Raw genomic sequence first — 18,918 nt, 5'->3', positions numbered from 1 at the left:
AAATCTTGGAGAGGGGCTGAGAGCATGTCCTTCACTACTCCCACTACACAGGACACACGTACAAGATTTAGTGACCCTGAAGTTCTCAGTATGATGAAACATTGGCCTGATTTGGTGAAAAAAAGCAGACAGAAGCAGAAACTGCAGCAATGTGTGCCCTAAGCTGCTCCCTGACAGCCACTGCTTGGGCCACAGGATCTGAGCGAGGTGATGCTGAGCTTGGCTGTCATTTACCCTGTCCTGAGGCACCTTTCTGCTGTTGGAGGAGCATCCTCCATCACACTGCAGAGCTTAGAAAACCTGACAGATGAGTATCCAGCTCAGTGCCAGCAACGGATGGTCCAGAGATTAAAATTCATTCCTCACCGTGGCTAGCGAGGCCAAGCTGTCAAATTGCTAACAGATATTCAATAGCACTTTGCTTTGCTTAATAAGCCATCATATCAATCTAAAACTGAGCATCAGGCTGATAGGGTTCCAATAAATGAATATTGCTTTGGCAGCTCCATCACTGTGAATTTACTTTCAGAGACAGATTTAGTATCAGCTCTTGTGAATTCCCCAGGCATTGTTAAGTACAGATATTTTGAGATGAATTCCAATTTCATTCACATCCATGATAACTGGAAGAACATTACAGGGTCCAGAATTTGACTTGGACATTTAATGCTGTTACTGAATGCAGAATAATCTCTCCAACTCTGTCACTGTCCAGCCTAGCTCACAGTTTGCTCCAGCCAGCCCAACTTCAGTCATTTATTCAGTTCAGTCTTGTTACGTGAAAGGTGGAAAATGGAATAAATAATCTGAGCTGCAGTTTATGCTGCTGGGTAATCCCTGAGCACAACCACGAGTGCATTCTGAATTGTTTGGCTTCCAAGGGCCATTCCTGCCCTTGTATGGCAGGGGAGAAATTGCCTTTTCTAACCACTAACTGCGCCTGTGGCAGCAGGCAGCTCCCCAAGGCACGTGTTCATGCAAAAGCAGCATCAGGCTCCCAAGAGCAGGCTGCTCTTAAGTTGTTTTTTAGCAGCTACTTTTACCATTGAATTTATCAGTTTAATTAACTGAGCATTTAAATAATGTAAATAACATTCACTTTTGAACATCTTTTAGCATCAGCTGCTAGCCAGGGTGATGTGGGTAACTGATATCTGAGCTCCTGGCTGGGCTCCCCTGGGAAGATGGATCCCACCCCTGTAATGCCTCCCCAGTGCATGACTACAGCAGTCTGGGTAACCCACACCCCAGAGATGAGAAGGAGATAGAGTTGCCATTCTCCCCTGCTGAGCAGAGGCTTTCAGCAGGTTTCTCTTCCTTACATGGTTTCTTCTGTCAAGAAATGCAGTTGTGGAGGAATGTAGGATAGGGTGCAACTGGAGGCAATTGGTCTGTTAGGAAAGAAACTATGACATTTGAGAGTATTTAAGTCCTTTTACATGTCTGGGGGTTGGTAACTAAGAGCCAGACTCAACCTCTAATGAGATATAAGGGTGCAAGTGCAGCCCTTTCATCAGCCTCCTCTGGGGCCAGCTCTGGGGAAAGAGCAGGTTCTCAGAAGCCACCAGACCACACTAGGTCTGCTGATGTGATCCAGTCTGCAGAGAGGTTTCCATTATTTCTAAATTGCTCCATTAGACCACAGAGAGGCTGTGCACAGCAGTAGAAATGAAGGATCACTCTGTGTATTTAATTGTGATGGTTACTGCAGTGTCAGATTTGAAACTAGACTGAAATCTGAAATCAAAGCATGAGCCCCATGACATAAGCACTCCCTGTTCAAGCAGGTTCTAAAAGAATGAACAAAATTAATAGCATTCCCAAGAAATACTGATATTTCTTATTCCTAAGAAACTCTTGCAGCAACTTCTGCCCAGAGGGACTGTTGACCAGGCAGTGAATTTTCTTCCTTATCTAAAAAATTCAAAAATCAATGGAATGCAAAAATCAGTGGAAACACCCTACAGCAGATGTAATATCCAAGCCAGCTCAGCTCAGAGCTAGAAAACCAGAAAGGTGTGGGTGTTGAGGGTCCCTTATAAAGGAGAATGGAGAGATGAAGTCAGAAATGGCAAGGTGTATCTAAGAACTTTCTTCAAAAAGAGCCAACCCAAAGGCATTGCAATGATTCTTGTGAGTCTCCCTTGTGGGGCAATTTCATAGCTTTCAGTCAGTGTTTTAGAGAAGTCTTTCCCAAATCAAGCTATGCAAAACACTTTACCTCCCAGAAATCAGTGTCAGGATAGGTCTTTTGTCCTTGGCAGAGGCTGGGGTGGTTTTAACACCATTATCGATGATCATTCCAGCCTAAAGGAAAACAGAAAAGCAATTATCACAGTATATAAATTTTACAGCTCTTTCCACCTCCAAACTCTACGTCCAATTGTTCTAAGCCAAAGTCACCCACATGATGCTAGGAACAGCTTCTGTCAATAGCATGTGAAACAGAGGGCTGCCAGGACTATCCAGACTTGCATATACCTCCCAAAATGGCTGCAAATTTCCAAAGCTGCATTTTTCTCATAATTGCATGTATTCACACACACCTATACCTTCAGCTTCAGTCTAAAGCCCTCAGTAACACAACATGGCACGCTAAGGAGCAAATCAGCAGAGACAGCGATTAGACACAGCGGCCGTGTTTATCTCTCTAGAAGCTGTTCAGGTAATTGCCAGCATTGGCAGCTGAGGTGTATCATTAGACAGGCTGCCAGCAGATGCTCCTGGAGGCAGTATTTCAGGAGCACAGAGGCAGGGAAGCAGCCTTAGCAGAGGGGAGAGCCGCTCTGGATGCCCAAGCGTCAAGCGGAGCAGGTGCCGGCTGGCCCAGAGCGCTCCCGCGAGCTGCCTTACCTGAGCCACAAACAAGCAGAGCTGCAGAGCTCCAAGGGAAACAGAAGGCACAGGCTGTAATAGCCTGCAGGCCCAGGGAGCTGGAGGGAGGGATGGGGTTTGTTCTGAGGGCAGCATTCCCATTGCTGCAGACTCACCCGGTAGTTGGAGTGCGCGCGGTTGTTGGAGAATTTCCCCATGGGCATGTGCTCCGAGTAGCCGGGGGAGTACATGCCTGCCGAGGGGCCCGTGGGCACGTGGTGCAGCACAAACCAAAAGCCTGTTTCCTGAGAGAGAGAAGGGACATCTGAGACTGCTGACAAGAAATACGCCGGAGATTTCAGGACAAATCACAGCCATTGACCCGTGTAACGCTCTATGGAAGAGTTTAACGCACACGAAGAGTTTAACGCACACGAACACACTCTTACATTCTAACCCATGTAAGAGTTTAACGCACATGAACATTGATATTCACCCTTCTGATCTTCAGGGTGACTCAAGTTAAGTTTTGGCATAGATATTGGAGCATAAGTGAGACTTTCCAAACTTAAAAATCAAATAATTTTTGTTTAGTGGCCTAAAAATTTAACAAGGAGTCCTAATACAGGTACCCAAGATTTGAAAGCTTTGGAAAGACCACATCTCTCTGTTTTCTTGTTTTTGTCTTCTCAGGACAATAAGGGCTCCTGATGTGACCAAAAATGTCTGTGGAATTAGCATTAGGGCTGACTGAAATTTCAGAGCACCATTACTGTACTACAATCAACAATATCATTGCCAAAGGCTTCTCTGAGACTCCACAGTCACATTTATTTAATTTATTCAGGCTGCACACTGTGGAATTTTGTTAAATCCAGCTCTAGAAACAGCAAGTGACAAGAAGTTTGGAGCAAAAGCAAAACCATTCTTTTTATTGGTGGCACCAGCCACATTAATGTGTGTCTCAATCAAGCAGCTTTAAAAATGTCTGTGTCACAAAAGCAGGTTTTATTCCAGTGAGAGCCTCCCTCAGCCTTGCAGGGCTGTCACTGGCTTGAGCTGTTACCAAATAAGAAACTTGTGCACTCACTTCAGATCCAGCAGCTGCACAGTTTATAAGGTTGTTGTGTGGGTTGGCTATCCAGAAGGTTGATACAGCACTGCAGGTCAGAAAAACAAAGAATGACATGAAAATGACACTTTGAGCACACACCAGAGTCACCCATAAACTCCCCCAGTGCAGGCAGGGCTGATACCTCCCCAGATAAGGGGCCCTGCCCAGGGGCAAGAGGAATGTGTTTTTTCTTTCTCTTCTCATACCTCATGTCCTCTGTGGTATGACAGAGAACATGGCCCTATCTTTTAAAACACCATGTATTAAATGAGGAATTTCAACTGCAATTCCAAGCCTGCTATGAAGCTGTCAGATGTCAATCATGTTTTATGATAAGGCAAATATGTTGTTGCCCAAGTCACAGAAAAGAACTTTGCCCCCACATAAGCCCTTGGGTTCATTAGAGACTCGTTTAATCAAGGAACCCAATGAATTGCCCACTAAGGGCTTTCCAAGTGTACTCCCCTATCTGCCTGTTCCAAGAGCTGCTGTGATTGATTAACTTTATTTGCTCCCACCCTCCTGCATATTTCTTTTGGGACAAAAGCATTCCATTTGTCTAAGGCACATAAAAGACTCTCAACTGAAAGATTCCCATCAAGGAGGACAGATCAATCCATCCATCACTGTCCATCCTGTGACATGCAGAATTTGTTAACCAACAGGCACAGGAAACCTCCAGCACTTACAGCCAGCAGACTGGCCCCTAAATTTGCCGGGTGAGATTTGCCCTTCTGCAGGATATGAACCTGTGGAACCTTTATGTCTATTTTTTTCTTGCCTGAGGTACTTCACAGGGGCTTTAGGCCAACTGATTTTGCTGATGCATTTCCGTTTGTCTGACTTTATCATGAAAACAGCAAAATTTTTCTATTTTAGGCGTGGGACTGGCCTAGAAATAAACAAATTTGGATTATTTATAGACCACCTCCTGCTGTGTAGGCAAGAGCAAGGACAGTGTATTTCCACAGTGACCTGTCTTTCAGCCTAATCTGTTCTTCAGAGCCACATGGATTGGGCAGGTTACAGTGTCATTTGGCACAATCCTGGTGTTTGAATTCCTAGCAGCAGCTCCCTGCCTGCCTCTCCCAAGCTGATGGAGCCACAGCTGGTGCTCATCCCCTGTCTCTGCACTGGGATTAGTGTTGGTGTACTCATGCACTTCCAGGCTGGATAAGCCTAGTGCAAAACAAGCTGAGCTGTTTTTCTGACCAGATCTTGAATTCTTTTATAAAGGAAGACAGGGCAGATCAAAGTACCATAACACCTTTCCATTAGAAAACACTCATTCATGCAACAGTCTTCAAAATTACACACAAAATATGTCCTTATGACTATTAAACAAATTATCAGTGGAAAATGAGCACATTGGCTAATTAACCTTATTTTAAGAATAGGGACATTAGGTGTATTTTATAAACAAACACAGATGTGAAAAAGAGCATTGCATGACTTCCTCTCTCACCCTTGCCAAACTAAAAATTTTAAAATATCTCAGAACAAAACCTCAGCTTGTTCTGAGGACAAAATGGGTGATACTGAAATCTTTTCAAAATCAGCTGCCATTTGAGATGAGCACAAATGTCAGAACATGGCCCACTCTGAACTCAGTAACTTTTTGCTGAGCCATCAGGTTCAAGACTCTATAAAGCACAAGGCAGGGCTTGCACACTTTGAAAGAAAGATTTACAATATTTTAGGTGGGAACCATCTCAATGGACTTTATGAAAAAAGTTAAAAGTACGCCTCAGGTCTGTAGGCATCTGAATAGCACAACGATGAAGACCCCAAGGAAAATGCTCCCCCAAATTTGGGACAAAGAGCCCAGACCCCTACAGACATCTACATAATCCCATACACAGAATGCTGTCTGTTATGGTTAAGTCCTGCAAGGAGAAGGGGAGGGAGAAGGAGAAGGAGAAGGAGAAGGAGAAGGAGAAGGAGAAGGAGAAGGAGAAGGAGAAGGAGAAGGAGAAGGAGGAGAAGGCTCTCACTCACCTGCAGTCCTGCCTGGGCTTAGGGATGTAGCCTGGGTAAGCTCCCTCTGTGATCAGCTTGCACATCCTGCTGTCGCGGTCGGAGGGGAGCAGGGTGCTGGGCTTCACCAGCAGCCCCAGGCAGTGCTCAAACGTGTTGCGCTCCTCTGGTCCATCCTCCGTAAAAAAACAATGGCCCAGGGCATCATAACCCACCACATCCTTCACCTGCATGTACAAAACAAAGGCCAGTGTTAAGGTTTTATGCTTCAGCCACTGCACAATTAGAACAAGCTTTAGTGTGATGGCACACAGGAGCCTCGGTTCTCTTTTGAACTCAGGAACTAGAACCAAAACCAAAAGCAAGATTCCTCTCAGCCCTTCAGAGCTTATAGTCAAAGCAATAACTCCAACACTTAATTAGAATTTGTCATCACCTAGGAAATGCTCATTCCATTCCTTTGTTTGCCTGAGAAATCAGAGACTGTCTTAGCATGAGGCTGGAAAAAACACAGGGTGGGGGATGAGGAGAGGAATTAGACGTTCAAATCACATCTGGGCTCATTCATCTTCATGTGGAGTTACATGGGCAGCTACATAAAATGCAGCTCAAAAATGCAGCTGAGATGAAAAATATTTTTCCAGGCTATCAGAGAGGCAGAAATTTGTTTTCCAGACAGGCTGGCTTGTTTTAGGTTTAACATGATCTTTTTCTTCAAGTTGTTGACAGAAGCTTTGCTTGACCCTGAGACAAGTCAGCTGGTGTTAATCAATGCTGCTCTGGTTTTGGTTTGGATGCTGGTGACATCAGGACACTGTTGGTTGGACAGAACAACAGCCCTCACACCACTGGAAGATCTGAGAGCAGGAATGTGAGTTTGAAGCCTAAGGAAGATGGGAAGCAACAGCCCTTGGACACGCAGCAATTGCATCCAGCAAATCAGCTGCCAGTGGATATATCTGGGATATAGAAAATTAATGTCAGGTCTCCACTGACCAGGGGAAGGTCTGGATCTTCTGGGCTCTTTCCTTGCTGCTCCCATCAGTCACCACTCATCAATCACCTTGGACTCAGGAAACCTCCCCAGCAAAGGTTAACCTGCCACAGAAGTGTTCCTCTAAATGCTTCTGATGAAACAGCACTTGTCAGGGGACAAGGGACAGTATTAACCCTGGGAGAAGGCCTGTTCATCATGGTGTCACTGAGAGACCAAGTGCATGGGCATTCAACTGCTGGAATTGCTTTTGTAAACAGGCTTGAGACTTCCTTGTCACCTTCACACCTCATTCCTGAGGCAAGGAGCACCAATTTCAAATAAAATCCCAGTATTAGTGTTGAAATGATTACAAATACGTTTTCACATGAGAACAAACACTTTGCTTGCCAAATCTATTACTGGCTTACAACCACACAGACTTCTATTATGTAGCATCCATGCTCCAGTGTAAATTCTCAAATCTCTGAGCACAAGTCATCACAGTAAATTAAACACTGCTAAAATGACCTGCAAAATGGTACATTCCATTAAGCTACCTCACTGAAATTCACTGCTAACTTCCCATGTCTAATAAATTATAGATTTTGCAAGGTTTAGCCTTCTTTATTTAGGTGTAAAACATATATACTAAAGAAGAATGACCTATCCCAGCCTTGTTATGACAAAGGTTTACAGGACAGAACATTTCAAGAGAGTGAGCAACATTCAGAAGAAGGTTTCCAACATGTAGAGGAAGTCTTTTAACCAAAGGGATGTCAGAATTCCACAGAAACTGCCACCAAATCCGATTAGGTTTCTCTCACAGGACAGCAATACCAAAAAGACACATAAACAATAGTGTTGGGGCAGTTAGATGATGGAAGCAGTTTCCCTAGAGAAATGTTTGCCACTTCAGCCATTTATCTTTCCAGCTGGCACAACACTGCACCAGGACAGGGACATGGAAACCTGCAGTGACCAGACTGAGCTGGGGCCAAGCAGGGGATGCTATCCCAGGGATGACATCTCCCAGAGCAGTGAGAGAGAGCAGGAGCAGGGTGAGACAGGGCTCTGCATTGGCAGAGAGGCTCAGAGCCAGTAAATGCCTGTTGCTCTCCTAACTCATCCCTGAAAGCCCACAGAGCAAGAGGGAGTTAGAGCCAGGGATCTGGTCCCTTAGGCATTTGTCACCTTCTCTTTGATTAATTATTCCTCCATAAGCCATCTCTCAGTCACCTCTGACTTGTTTCATGCACAAGCCCACTGCTGAAATGCTTGCATAGCAAACAAGATGTTTGTTCCAAAATCACTCTCCTAATGTATTTAATTTTTTATTTGATTAAAACCTTGCTAATAGTCCATAATCTTACATTAACCATGAGCAATTTAGGGCCAGATAATGCCCTTCCTGGCAAAACAATTGCTGTGAAGTACAGCTGGATTAGTAAAAGCAGACACCACTGAAGCTGTTAGATAGCACAACCTCTAATTCCATGCAGTACAGGTCTCTCCTGGATCCTGCCAGACTTTATTGACCCCCATTTAATTTCCTCCCCCAGTGGCTGCTTCTACTTTAGTTTGCACACAGGGATCCAATGGAGAGTGGGAATCAGAGCAAAGCTCCATCCCTGGGATTGCAGTGGTGTAACTCGGTGGGTTTTGGCCAATATATTGCAGAAAACATTGGGTAACTATTGCATTTTAAAACAATAATTATGGTGGGAAACTCATTTCTACAGATTGGTTTCCAGAAGGACCCTCTGTGCCTCTCAGCTAATATGAATTTACAGGCAAGTGCAGGATAACCCATCAAAGAGGGGAGCTAATGTTGAGACAGCTACTCCTAACAGACTGTGCAGACCCACAGAAAAATACCTGTCATCAGAAATAACTGGGTACTCTTTTCTCCTAGGCTTTTCAGAATCTGTGAGTATCTCTGAAGTGACATGAGAAAAGTGACAGCAAAGCAAGCAGGAGAGCCTGGATGTAAATTACATGCCTGCTTTAATGACAGTAAAAAACAACTGCTGCCCCTCTCCCATTTATTAAAGCATTTTCACAGGTACTCTACAACACTCATGCAAGAAGCAGCTCTGAAATCAACAGCTCAGTGTTAAGGACATGTGCTATGCTGAGGTTTATTAATCCAGATAGAATGTTTATGGCTATTCCCAAAGTGTGCACATCATTAAGGCAAATTTTCCCTCAGCAAAGTACACTTTGGATCTACCTGATCTCAGAGGGAATGGATGTTACCTGGAGAAAGACAGAGCTCATCTCTGTTTGCATGAGTGGTGTTCCTGCATGTAGAAACAGCTGGTGCTGCCCAAGTAAAGAGACAACAGGCAGCTGGGAAATGTGTACAATAACTACTGCAGTCATCAGAAACCCATGTGGGTGTCTTTGAATACATCTGGGGGAGAAGGAAGAGGAAAGGAAGGAAATTAGAGTCAGAAAGCAGATGAGGAGATGGTGGTGGGATCACCTGATGAATCAAGGCATGGAGCTGCTAACTGCAGATGTGTATCAGAGCCATGGAACAACATCTAAGTGATGCAACATTTGGAGCACATTTTCTGTGATGCAACTGAACAACCTTGATCAGATTGCTTTAGTTCACTGGAGCTTTCTTTTCAGCCATCAGCAGTAATGATGAGGTTAAAAAAAAACAGAAACAAGTAAAGCTAGAGCTAGAGCTAGAAAATATTCACACATTTTGATAAACTAAAATCAAGAGGGATTATATTGACTAAATAATGTCCTAATTTACAAGATTTCTCTTGGGTGCCTTGTCACAGAGGCAAAGTATGATCATTTAGGGAATTGTGGTTGTTCAATAACAGGAAGAGAATCAAGTCACTTTCATCAGCTATATCAGCCTGTCTAAATTTCACTTTGCCACCTCAGCTGGAAAAGCCTGAGCACACGGATTCCTATGCCACAGATCCCCCACGGCACAGTTGTTGCCCAGAGAAAGCACAAGGGACAAAACTATTTCCAAATTCTCTGCATGAACCCATCCATCTGACTGAGAAGAAAAATGCCAGGCTCTGGGTATTTGATTTGGCACAAACCAACTCTGCACATTCATTGTGTATTAAACCCCTCTACTGGCAGCTTCAGATTGGGCAAATGCCACATGACCCTGAACAACTTTTATAATTTATACAGTAAAATGTCTCTTCATTTCAGAAGCCGTGCTCATTTGGTAGGTTTTCAAGATCATGTTATAAACTTAGAAGGACAGAGGTCAAACCCAAAACCTCAGATTCATAAATAGCAGATAAAAGCTGGTCTCCTTCTGGAACTGCAATTTAAGTGCCCTTTGTTCAACTTCTGTGCATTTTAATTATGCTGGGACTCTCCCTTCCAACGCTGGCACTTCCAGAGGTATGAACTCCTAATGCACAGTGACCATCCAGGTTACCACTGCCAATTATGTTTCCACTTAAAATTCTGTTATATATAGCAGCAGGGCTCTTGACAGTACACATTCTTTCTCCTCTTCAGGGCTTGGATATACTTTTTTCATTTGGAATACACTCCCATTTCACTGAATAGGTAAGAGTCCTTTGCCCAGAGAAATCCTGCTCCTTTAAGATTTGCTTCTTGAAGATCATCCAGTCCCCCTGGACTCTTCTGCCCTTCAGGACCTGCCTCTCAAGGGACTCTGTCAAACAGGTTCCCAAACAGGCCAAAATCTGCCCTCTGGGAATCCAGGGCAGTTGTTCTGCTGACCCTCCTCCTTACTTCTCCAAGAATAGAAAACTGCTGTAATTTTGTGATCACCATGCCCAAGACAGCCTCTAACCATCACATCACCCACAAGTCTTTTTCTGCTCACAAACAGCAGGTCCAGCATGCTTACCCCAAAAACAAAGGCATCCCTAGATCTGGGGAGAATCTGAACATGTTCTTGACATCTCTGGCGTGCTGTAACTTGTCTGGTATCCATCAGTCATTCTAGAGATTTATCCTAAAGGATTTCTTGTTATGGAGTGCAACTCTAGCAAATCACAGCTCTGTGAGTGCTTAATGCTATGACTGGCGTTGCAAGCCCAAACCTTTATTACAGGAAAGATGAGGCACACTTAAAGCTTCTGATTATCCTCTTTAAATAGCAAACTCTGTGTCTGCAGAAAGATCCAACCACTCATTAGGGATGGGCTGGTCTGCAGGCACTGCAGTACCCAGACAAATGCTCTGCCCACTGTGAGTCACACACAGCCCCCAGTGCCACACTGGCAGGTTGAGATACTCCTTGTGTATCCAGGGTGGGAGGAGTCAGGCTTTGGTTTTAACAATAAAACACATCATTCTGCAAAAATTAAGGTGCACTCATACTATGAGGAAGTTTTTTCCCTGCTGTCTTCATCTAAAGGCAGACACTGGAACTTCTTACCAGTAAACCATTGGATCCATGGATCGTGACGCAGCGGGAGAAGGTGTTGTGGATGGAGGTGTCCTTCACATAGGTTGGAGGGTTGTAGCCTCCTTTCTCATCCACATCTCCAGCCATATGGAAATGAATTGGGTAATGCCCCATTGTCTGCTGGCCCATGTATTTCAGTTCCAGACCTTCAATGTGCGTAGCCTTAAAATCAAGACCAATCTGGAGAACAAAAGAACAGCAATCAAGAAACACAAAAATCTGTTGAGGGCAAGGAGAGGGAACACAGGCATAGGAAGGTCTGCATTGTATCTGCTGAAGGATTTACTGTGTGGAGGGGAGTGTGGGGCTGCAGGGTGAGGGAGAGAGTGGCATGGTGGCTTAAGGAGACCAGAGCTGCTCTTTGATTTCCCCACTGCTGCCATAGACACATTTAACTGTAGAAGGAAAGCAATTTATATTTATAATTTTCCATGGGTTTTAGCCAGCTGGGTTCAAACGAATTTCCTGGGCTAAGCGCCACTAAAATCGAGGGAAAACTGGGATTGGGATGTGGAGAATTCATCTCAGGTGTATTGATCACCAGCCTCAATGTCTGCAGGGGCATGACATGCACTTCTAAGCCAAAGGACAGGCAGCAGCCACAGGGTGGATCTGCTGTACTGTGGGGAGAGCTTGTTTGCTCAACGGCTGATGAGGAATTTTTCCCTTCGTGCATCTTGGCTTCCTTGCTATGTGAAGGCGTGGCTGCAAGGAGGAAAGGACAAAGCCAAGGGCTCCAGCCTCACCTTGATGTGTCCCCCGAAGGTGTCGAAATCAAAGAAGGAGCAGAGCTTGCTGCTGTACTCGTAGCACTGCTGCTCCATCTCCCCCATCAGCAGCACGTTGCGGCTCAGCAGCCCCACCTCCGCCCGCATGTCCACGCCGTCCACCACCTCGCCCATGTGCAGGTACGTGGCCTTCCCTAGAGGAACCAGATCCACTCTCAGGGTTACTCTGCCAGTGCTGCTGGCTTCCCTGGGCTTCCTGTGGTGGGGCTAATGAAAGGAGCAGCTGAGTCAGCACAAAGTGTTGGCTGACACCTCAAAGGAGGGAAGGCTGGAGCACAGGTGACACCCAAGGTCTTGGTGGGATGCTTGCAATAGAGGAAGTGGGAATTTTGGTCTTAGGTTGCTTCATTTATCCAGGGGGTTAAACCAACAGTCTGTTAGACAAAACACATTTTCTACATTGAAAAGGATTACAAGCAGCTGTGTATGAACATCCAATGCAAAAAAGCCCTGATGATGCAGCTGCTGGAAAGTCTAAATCACCAAGGTTAGCACAGCATTTCCCATAGTGAGACACAGGGAGCTGCTCAGACCCCACAGCACTGCTCTTGGGCAGGCATCAGCCAGATCCTGCTAACACCATAGCTGGTGATGCAAGCCAGGAGCAGAGCAGGTAGAAAGCCCTGTAGGAATTGTGACAATCACAGCCCCTCACCAAGTCTGTGGGCTGTAATACCTCTGACTCCCTGGTCTCCCTCTCTCCATTTTAGATCTACCCTCACATCTCCAGCTTGCTCCCAAGGCTTCCTCCTGCCCTAGTGCAGTCAGAGTGAGTGGGATCTTCCACCTACCCAAGCCACACCTCTCTTTGCCAAGCCAAGTTGCTCATAACATCTTCCACACACACCCTCCTCCATGGAGGGGTTAAAAGCACAGAAAAACTTTCCCTGGCCTGACCAGAAAGGGGGGAAGTCCAGGCAGTGGGGATGTCTAGAAAGCAAAGTATCTCTTTGTTGTAATTTCATTCAAACATATTCCTACTACCTCCTTCCTTCCGCAGGCTTTTGCAGAGAAAAGTCAGCTGGGAAAAGGTTCACCTTACTGACTCCATTCTGTATTATTCCAGTAAAAATAAGTAATAAACTCTTTAAGTAAACACTGAACTTTGAGGAATGCAACACTTGCATGTATTTAATTTCCATTGAATCGTTCAAATCCTTAATTAGAAACAAATGGCAAGCCTGAAGCCTGGCTATCCCTGCACAGCACTTTATGCTTCAGCAGAAGTGCCAAGTTAAGAGGAGGATTTTGAACACTGAACCAATATTATTTTTAACCAAAACATGATGCTATGAATGTAAAAAAGATAAGCAAACACCATCCACTCCCTCCTCTCCTGAAGCTGGAAGCAGTTTGATGGCAATACTGGGGTTTGGGAAGGGTGAGTGCTCCACCCTGCTCTTCCACTGCTGCCTTGTAGAACAGGGTTCACACCACGTCCTTCTGCCTTCTGCCCGTGCACCTCTGCCTCCAAAACCATCTGATCTTGTGAAAAACACTCTCTCTTAACTAGGGGAGTGGTGGTGGCCAAAGAGCTCCATGCTCATCTCAGAAGTTAAGGGACCCTGGATTTGCCCCTCACCCACTTTTTCAATTGTCTCCCTAGAAAGTCCTGGACTTCCCCATGCCTGTGTTGCCCTGCAGCCAGTGAGCCTCATCAAGTGTGTGGCCAAAACCAGACTCAACCCACCCAAAAAACAGCAGCTTTGCTTCCTTTATCCATATACATGAAAAAAGCCACTGCAGTGAGTATCCTCCACATGAGGATACCCCATGCTGGAGCCTTGAGTGAGTCTGCAAAGGAGCACAGCTTCTCCTTATGAACCCTTTTTAAGCTGTTATTTTTCAGTTTTCCCCAGAGCTGACCTCTCCTTGATTTACTGAAATGCAGGAAGGATTTTAGATAATCATAAGAACATGCTATTTGAAGCCACATCTCCAGGATTTGTGGCAGTGAAATTAGATAGGCAGCTTTGTTATTCCCGTGCTGAGCTCTAGAATAATAAATGTCATGCTTGCATGTATTTAATTTAATTTAACACCAGTCCAGACATGCAAAACAGGGTAAGCACTGACAGGAATGTTAAATACAGACTAACCAGTTTCTAAATATAACTTCTTGGGTGCATGTTTTTCACTCTATGCTTTTGCTGATTTGACATGTTTGGAGATAAAAGGAGAGACGGAAAGCAATCCCCTTCCAAAGTAAAAGCGGATTTTGAATAATAGCTCCTTTAATAGAGTTTTGAAAAACAAACCACTTCTCAAGGCAGACAGAAATTCAAGCTCCCTGCAGCAACAGGGCTGAAAGGAGCTTTTGGGAGACAGACTAGCATGGGAGCCCTTGTGTGCTGTAAATGACTGCTGGGAACCTGCACTACAACATGGGGCACTTCCCATGGGACCTGGAGCACTGTGAGGGGCATTTACAGACATGTGGCACTGCCAGGGGCATGTTTGGTGGTGGGCAGGGAGAAAACCCACAGAAGAGTCTGCTCTGTGGTGAGTTCAGGGAGTTCACAGCATCTCACTCTGCAGAGCTGCAAGTCTGAAGTTTGGCTGCTGCTCCCAGCTGGCACATGGAGCCTTCCCAAAGACCAGCCAGGATATCTGAGACCCTGAGCACTGACCAAGGGCAAACCCCAGCCAGGGGTTTGGAAACGGGCACTGAAGTGGTTTGATGCTAAAAAAGCAACGCTGTGCTTTGAAAGTGGGAGGGATGTGTTGCTGCTTCAGCATCAAAGGCAGTGCTGTGATTTCCCAACCACCAACAGGCCCTGAGGCCACTGATTCACCTTCTCCTGCTTTGGGTGAGGGTTTGCTGCATCCCTCATGGCCAGAGACTGCCCTGCCAGCCTTGTGCCATGCTGTAATCTAAACCAAACACAGCCTTGCAGTGACACAGATCACATCTCCCCACCACAGACCCACAGGAAAAGCTCCGTGGCTGTGCTGCTGCATGTGTCATAGCAGTGCCTCCAGTTAGCACAACCTAAATTTACAGGGAAAACTTCCTTAGTATGTGGGCTTGCCTGGTGGAAGTCTTGACTCAGCAAAATATGAGCACATTCCTGTGCTTATTACTCAATGCAGTGACTATTGAAGTCAGTTGTTGGTGAGGATAAGGTAATTATTAAAAGGAAATACACATTAAAATAAACATAGATGATCCATTCAGCAAGGGCATGCTTATGTCAACAAAGCAATTCAAAGCAAATGGTACAAAGGAAAACCTGCCACATGTGAAGCCAGCCATAAAACCTGGGTCCTGGGCCTTATCAAACCTGGGAAGGGTGGGATTTTGAAACTATTTCAACTGCTGCAAATGTGGAAGAGTGCTCAAATCTGGTGAGTTAGATCTCTCAGAAAATCCTCCCAGGTACACTCACGCATTCCTAAATCCCTTGGCTCTAAATGGCCCAAACTGCTAAATCTCCCTTTGAGAAGTGAAACCAGCACTTGAAGGTCTGGATTTGGTGAAGATAAAGTAAAGCTGAGATTCTCCTGGAGTATTTTTTTTTCTCTAAAGTGTCTTTTCTTCTCCTTTGAGCTCTCTAGGGATAAGACCCAGTACCTCATAGTCTTTTGAGGTTTCCTAATCAAGTTTTTAAGGGAAATGCTAAACACAATTTGTCTGTTCAACCCACAATCCAGTGACACTGAATCCTTCAAGGCATCTTTAATGTCAGTTCAACTCATTGCAGATGCCAGCCCAGATCTGACAGATTTATCATTTTTGCCAAGCACTTGTCATCACTGGTGGTAATGCCCCTATGGCTTATATTTAATAACAAACAAATGTTCACACTGGCATCTTTCAAATCCTCATCATTCTGAATTATCTTGCTGGGGTTTGCTGTTGCATCCCTAAGCCACAGGCCTGTAACTCAGCATGGTTTGGGTCAGCTGGCTGGCTCCTTGAGTCACACAGCACAACCTGATGTCCTAATCAATAAATATTCCTCCAATTCATAACTTTTACATGGAAAATTGAGTTTTCAGCAAATAGACATAGCAGCAATCAGGCACAAACTCTACCCTTATGAACATCTATGTCAACCTGAATTAGATTCTGTCAGCTCAGCTCCCAGGCAATGCCCCAAGGTAGAAAGAGCTCTGAAAGACTGTTAGAAATCACAATTTCACAAGATTTCCTGCCCTGCCCTCAAGCACCAGGGGTGCCTTAAAAAAAGAGCTTTTGTCAAGTTCCAGCCAAAATGATGCCAACTTCTAAACAGAACACACTAAATCTCTAAAAATATCTGAATTTTGATAGTGGAGTAAATTCTCCCATCCTTTCAGCACCAGATGAATGCTGACACAGGCTGTGAATTTGTGAGACAACTACGTATTTATACTTTTAATTCAAAGTTCTCTGCATGAACAAGATCACAGTAAACTCCTTATCTCTCTAATATTTGCAACCCAATAAGCAGGATTTAAGAGATGTGTGCTTGAATTCATAGGTTCCCCAGTATGTGGGATAATTGGAGTAATTATGCCAGGCACGAATAGTTTTTTCATCCTTTATCAAGAGCATATAGGAGCACAAAAGAGCACTTCATCATTTCTGTTCCATGGTGAAACTTATCAGCATTAGGAGAAACTTCATACAGAGCAACCAAGATGAAGATAAGACTTGTTTCCCAGAGAAACTAGACAAAATACTTGATCTTTCCTACTATCCAGTTCTATCATAACAACACAACCCTTCCTTCCTTCCTCCCTCCCTCCTCCCTCCCTTTGCCCTGCACTGCTGTCCCTCCCCAAACCTTGTGAAGTTGGAAGATCAAACACTTTTAATCTGTTCCCACAGTGAAAATAATCTAGGCACAAAAAATTACGAGCGAAAAAAAAGAGTTAAACAAAGAGAGCAAGTGGAGGGAAAAGCTCCATTTAAGGGAGTGACCATCTGGGAGCAGGACCTGCAGATCTGGGTCCTCATGCAAACCACACTTACCCATGGGAGACACAGTCTGTACATTAGGGCAGTTACTCCAGTAAAAAGTGCAAAAGATCAGAGCGTGTGTGCCCTCCCTCACTTTCTACACTGAGACTTGCAGATGTCCATAGTTAAATAAATAAATCCTCCTAGAAACTGATGGCAACTGAGTATTAACTCCCTTAAGTTCTTTTGAAAAGCTCTAATCAATCCAGTTCTAGCCAGTAAAGAAAGTATGAGTTTCAGCAGGAAGTATCAAATATAAATAGGACATGAGCTAACTAATGAGTTTGACTTTTTTGGCACAATATGCTAAACCAAGACTATTAAAGTACCATTAAATTATGAGAGCATAAATGATATTAAACCTTGGTATGCCAAGTGGCTGCCACACCAAACTGGCTGTCCACAAAGCAGAGGTTTTCTGCCTTTTTTTATAACAAAGAGGCTCTTAAGTAGTTCAGATCTGACATTTACATTTCATTTTAAAAATAAATAGAAAGGAGAAAAATAAAGATTAAAAGGGAAATAAATCATCATGGGTAGGAATGGTTTTATCATTTGTCTTTCAAAGGGCAAACTTTTGGAGTTCTTAGCTGCTAAACTAAACCTCTTAGGAAAATTAAGCCTTTTCACTTATTACAAATGACACCCCTCTGAGATCTTGTGTATAAATGTATGTGTGGAAGGCTTTTCTCAGAAGGAGCAAAGCAATCTTGCCTTCCTCCACAGCAAAAGGCAGGAAGACATTTATGATTAATGTTATTCTACACCCAATTACACCTGTGCTAAGACCAGGGGCCATCAGTGATCCTTTTTCTGGCTAATTACCTGTCATGGCACAGGCAGTGGATGAAGTGGCACCATGGCCAGGCACAGAGCAGCTCAGGGACCTCCTGGCCCCTAAAGGCAGGGGACATCTCAGCCTTGCCAGCTTTTATTTCATCTAGACTGAGCCTAGATTCAGGCAGATTATTTTGTTTTCTAGTGTGAACGTGTTTTTGTTACAAGAAAGTTGGAAGTGATTTTTATAATTGGACTAAATTTTTCCTTGATTTATAAATCAGTGAAATCCCATTGACGTCAATAGAGTTGCTTGGATATAAGAGAGGAGAGACTTTGGCCCTGCTATTCATGTCATTTGTGGTAATAAAAGGAATGTCCTAATTCTCCTAAAGAGAAATTGGAGACCAAGAGCACAATTGCTTTAACAAGTGTTTCCACTGCTTCTTTACTTGAAATTCACATGAACTTTTTTGTTGTTTTTAACCCATTATTTGTTTCCTTAAACTAACCTAGCTGTCACTGTTGCAGAAGATGAATGCAACTACATGAATTCCACAGATCCATCAGATTATGGGAAGCCCAGGACTCCTACACCATCCTTATTTTAACTGGCAATCTTCCAAGACCATCTTCATGATGTGACTTGTATCATACCAGTCTGAGCCCAACAGCTCAAAAGTTGCTCAAGAAAAATATTCAGCTTGGAAATGCATCTTCTTTGAAAGCACTAGACATTTGAAGTCATAAGACTATGATACATTCAGACTGTGAATAACATTTTTCTTGGCCTAATGCACATCTCCAACAATGGATGGCCAAAGCTCTGTGGGGAGGCAGCTGCCAAAGGAAGTGTGCTGGTACCTTCCAGAAGAAGTTGCATCAGAGATAATGCTGAAGTGGTTCATTTCAGAGAACCAAGTCAACTCCCTGGTGCATTGGATGTTCCAAGCACCCTCACGGCTTCGCAGAAAGGTCTTACTGTAAATGCAGACAAGATCTCTGCCTGGAGCAACAGCCAGCATGCAAGCAAAGATAAAGTCACAGGCATGATTTACCACCAGGCAGATGCTGCCTCTGAAAGACAGCCTC

General features: G+C 44.3%; 1 protein-coding gene across 2 annotated transcripts in view; it reads right to left on the bottom strand.

The window, feature by feature from the left end:
- The window catches only part of LOC129126338 (cell migration-inducing and hyaluronan-binding protein), a 101,649-nt gene that overhangs the window by 16,119 nt on the left and 66,612 nt on the right, over window positions 1–18,918 (bottom strand). For both annotated transcript variants that reach the window (XM_077185376.1, XM_077185377.1), the window contains exons 12-17: window positions 12,060–12,235; window positions 11,284–11,493; window positions 5,933–6,132; window positions 3,905–3,980; window positions 2,991–3,119; window positions 2,222–2,307 (exon numbers count right to left, since the gene is read on the bottom strand). In XM_077185376.1, coding sequence (XP_077041491.1) covers window positions 2,222–2,307; window positions 2,991–3,119; window positions 3,905–3,980; window positions 5,933–6,132; window positions 11,284–11,493; window positions 12,060–12,235 — 877 coding nt within the window. The remainder of the gene's footprint in view (window positions 1–2,221; window positions 2,308–2,990; window positions 3,120–3,904; window positions 3,981–5,932; window positions 6,133–11,283; window positions 11,494–12,059; window positions 12,236–18,918) is intronic.

The sequence above is a fragment of the Agelaius phoeniceus genome, chromosome 13, assembly GCF_051311805.1.
Source record: "Agelaius phoeniceus isolate bAgePho1 chromosome 13, bAgePho1.hap1, whole genome shotgun sequence".
Classification (NCBI taxonomy): Eukaryota; Metazoa; Chordata; class Aves; order Passeriformes; family Icteridae; genus Agelaius; species Agelaius phoeniceus.
This window is presented reverse-complemented; position numbering and strand designations above follow the sequence as displayed.